Source organism: Micropterus salmoides, unplaced genomic scaffold (genome assembly GCF_014851395.1).
Source record: "Micropterus salmoides isolate LMB-PRFRI ecotype aquatic unplaced genomic scaffold, ASM1485139v1 Ms_hic_scaffold_3, whole genome shotgun sequence".
Taxonomy (NCBI): Eukaryota; Metazoa; Chordata; class Actinopteri; order Centrarchiformes; family Centrarchidae; genus Micropterus; species Micropterus salmoides.
Window position 1 is genome coordinate 24,676,275 of NW_024042261.1, and position 3,791 is coordinate 24,680,065.

At 40.8% G+C, this 3,791-nt stretch overlaps 1 protein-coding gene across 2 annotated transcripts; it reads left to right on the top strand.

Annotated features, from left to right (window-relative positions):
• The first annotated feature begins 827 nt into the window (after window positions 1-827).
• gemin7 (gem (nuclear organelle) associated protein 7) lies at window positions 828-3,373 on the top strand. Of its 2 annotated transcripts, none has more exons than XM_038693979.1 (2): window positions 828-1,027; window positions 2,143-3,373. In XM_038693979.1, exon 2 carries the CDS (start codon window positions 2,164-2,166, stop codon window positions 2,548-2,550), a length of 387 nt encoding a protein of 128 aa, XP_038549907.1. In that variant the 5' UTR covers window positions 828-1,027; window positions 2,143-2,163; the 3' UTR covers window positions 2,551-3,373. The 2 variants fall into 2 exon arrangements, with proteins under 2 accessions (XP_038549907.1, XP_038549908.1); XM_038693980.1 differs by having other exon boundaries at window positions 828-1,023.
• Window positions 3,374-3,791: the final 418 nt, after the last annotated feature.

The following is a 3,791-nucleotide window of genomic DNA, read 5'->3' on the forward strand; positions in this document are numbered from 1 at the left end:
TCGTTGGCCCATTTCTTAAAAAACAGTCAGATAAATAAATAATTTATCTTACACCGGTCAGCCCACCGGGCATTTCCCCAGTATGCCAGATTACCAGTCCAGCCCTGGGGCTAGGTCAGACTTAGTCAGGGAAATTTTAACAGTGGTTTATAGACTAGAGAGGCGGGGGTGTAGTGTGGGGTTCTTGTGTGTTCCAGCACATGTAGGGGTTGAGGGGAATGAGGCTGCTGATGAGGCTGCTAGGGAAAGTTTCGGTTGGGAAAATGCGGAGGTGCCATTTGACAGACTGGAGTCCCGTAACATCATCAAGGAAAGACTGACCCAACAATGGCAGCACGAGAAGAGTGAAGACATCAGAGGGAGGAAGTTACATGACATCAAACCATCAGTTAACCCTGGGAATATAATGAACCTGCCTCGGATGGATCAAATTTTGACCTGTTTCTGGTGGGGAAACACAGGGACGGCAAGTGTCAAGAATGTGGAGTAGAGGAGTCGGTCAAACATATCATCATGCACTGCTTGAGATATGGTGAGGAAAGGAGACTGTTATTCATGGGTCTAAACAATCTGGGAGTTGAGGTTGGGAGTTTTTAAAAACTCTGATTGGTGAAGGTCCTAATCAAAAAGAGAGAGCATTGGAATTAATTCAATTCCTAAAATCTGCCGGCCCATATTGGAAAAAATAGGCCAGGAGGAGCCTTAATGTAGACTGTCTCTATCACCAGTGGGAGGCAGCAATGCACTAACAGTGTCTAGTCTGCCGGAAAGGAACAGAAGAAGAAGAAGTGGTGGGGATTTGTCCCCAGTGTAAATGACACCTAGGTTATGACTGCAGTAAATGCAGAGTTCGTCATCTTTACCTGACAATCCAGGCCTGGCCAATCTACAACTTTCAAACTCCAGTCCACAAGGCGGCGGTGATGCACCTGCACGCTGCTTTGCCATATGCCAATAAATCCAACGAAGAAGAAGACGAAGCAACAACGTTACTCTTGCTGATGCCGATAACTGGAGGAAACGGTCTGTAAGTGTTTACACTAACAAAACGGGGCTTAATGAGACATTGGTGCATCTGTGATTAAACTATCACACTGTATTAGCGACTGTTGTGAGAAAAGCGTGCTTTGCGGTCATATCGTGTTGAAATGATACCAGCTTTCACCAGAGTTATCTGAGCCATAGCAACGTGCTCTCACCAAGTTGCAAACTTTGAGTAAAGATATCGAACTTTAAACATAAAGTGACGCGACTTTCCAGGGTAAAATAGGACTTTGGTTTGTAGGAGGACCTCATGTGGTTCTCTGTGGGCAGATATGTTTGATATTAGTTAGCACAAATCGCATGTTAGCTGTCCCCACCTCCTGTAACAGCAGTAGTAGGAAGTATTTTGTCCCTAGATGCAATCTGGACAGCGATAGGGGGGTGAAATTGAAAGATCGCCTGCCTCTTTGCTACAGCTTGCGTTTTTATTTAATATACTGTGTGTGTGTATATATGTGTGTGTATGTGTGTATATATATAAAATTTCAATTTGTATATTATGTTAACCATGTTTTATTTTTTAATCAACTTACATTTGCTCTACCACCATTAGCATATATATATTCTTGTGTGTATGTCTCCTATAACCTACTACATGCCTACACTTCCATCAGGAAATCAGGATCAATAAAGTATCTATCCATCTATCTAAATCTTAGTTATCAATGTTTCTGTTAAACATGCGTGTGTATGAATAAACCTCATGTTGCAAAACAGTCTTACTGATTAATCCATCAACTACTGGTCTGACTAATCATGTCATCATTTAGTGAGCAAGAACTGTCCATCTCAAGTGTCCAAAACACAAGGCGGCATTCAGTTTATAATTATACAAAAAAGTACTCGATCCTCACATGCAACTCATTTGTATTTTTTCTTACTTGATAAGTGACTTTAACTATTAATGGATTATCAGAATTATTGTTCATCAGGTGTCCATATATAGACACCAAACCCTTATTTTCAGTTAATAATTTAACTTTTTAATTATCTGTGTGAATATACACAGAATTAATGTCTTAAAAAGGTGCTTTTTCTGTATAGTAGGAATATTGCCTAGCTAGCTGGTGTTTATGATTTTTGTTCTTTCTTTAATAGGTATTGGCAGAAAGACTCAACATGGCAACCCCAGTGTCTGTGCTCCGCCTGCCAAAAGGACCCGACCCCAACAGCCGTGGATTTGACCCCAAATCAGCCCGTTTCATCGCTCTCTGTCGTACCTCCATCAACACCTCTGCTGCATCAGAGGCAGACCCTGAGCAGCTGCAGAGAGAGCAGCATGTGCGGTCTGTGCTGAGAGAGTGTTTCCTACGATGTCTCCTCTCCATGGCCAACAAGAAGGTCCAGTTTCACATGTATGAGAAGGTGAAGGTGGAGGCCACGTTTGGAGCGTCCGATATCGACGTGCTGAACTTTCAGGTGTCGGACCTGCACACTCCCATCGGGGTGCAAAAAGAGGCGCTGATCAGGTGTCGGGACGTGATTTCATTCACTTTCGATGCGTGAACTCCAGAGGTTTTTGTAACCTGTTTGTTTGGGCTAAGACGTACTTGGGAATCTCTCACATTCTTTAAGATAGTTTATAAAAGTGGTTAAATTTTCCTACAACAGTGAGGTTGCACATTGCTGTTCAGCCAGTCATGCTGCCCTGACTGCATCGAAAGAGCCAGCTCTGACAAGTAGTCCCACTTTTTCAGCACAAGAGGGAGTTGTACGCCTGTGTTTCAAGTCTAATATCAAACCTGCATGTGACATCTTGTTCAGGTTTGTACTGGGTTTGAGTGGATTTTTGACAAAGTATTGACCAACATTTTGACAATGTGATGTTGTTTTGCTGATGATTGCTAGTGCTTTCAGAATATGTTTACCTACAAACACATCTTGAAGTTCAGCCATTCTCTGTTTGTTTCTTTCTAATTAATTCAAAAAGTTGTAAGACTTAATGCAGCCTTTAAGACCAGGTAATCAAACAATGAAACCAACATATCAGAAGATATTTAGCCTTACTTCACGATTTACATGTCTCCTATTTCTGCTCTGCACAACAACTTTCCACTTTCTGTAAATCATCTTCCTTGGTGAGACGCAGAAAGAGGTGATTACTGTTCTGGTGCTCTAGTCCACAAGTTATATCTCTTGTCATTTAATTCTTTCACTGGGACAAATGCAACGTTGCACTTTAAACATTATTTTGCGTTAACAGCTTTTGTGTTTGAATGTTCATTTAATTTTCTGTTTTGGATAATGTTCAAGACCGTTACAAATATACTATGAGTTGCAAATTCTAACAGATTCATATCTGATAAAGATTGATTTTGCTTAAGAAAAAGGTGTGTGTGTGTGTGTGTGTGTGTGTGTGTGTGTGTGTGCGCGCACACTGCTTGGAGATATTTGTCTCTAATTAATAGTGAAGTCTAGTTGATCTCTTTGTAAACAGTATTACCAGTGTAATGTGTGTATTTCATTAAACTCAGTCAGGTTTACTGATAGAGCTGCAACAATTAGTTGAACTATTTTCATAATTGATAATGGATGGATCACTTGGCAAACATTTGATGGTTTCATGATCACAAATGTGAGAACTTGCCGCCCTTCTTTGTCTTATATGAAGAAATTGTGATGGCCATTTTTCACTGCTGACCAAATGATTGAGAAAATAATCTGCCTTTATCAGTAATGACAATAATTATTAAATGTTGCCCTGTTATAAAAACGCTGTACAATTAGCAGGGTAACTGGGTAACACC

Excerpts from the sequence above, each read along its gene's own strand:
- gemin7 (XM_038693979.1), top strand. The coding sequence starts at position 2,164 with ATGGCAACCCCAGTGTCTGTGCTCCGCCTGCCAAAAGGACCCGACCCC.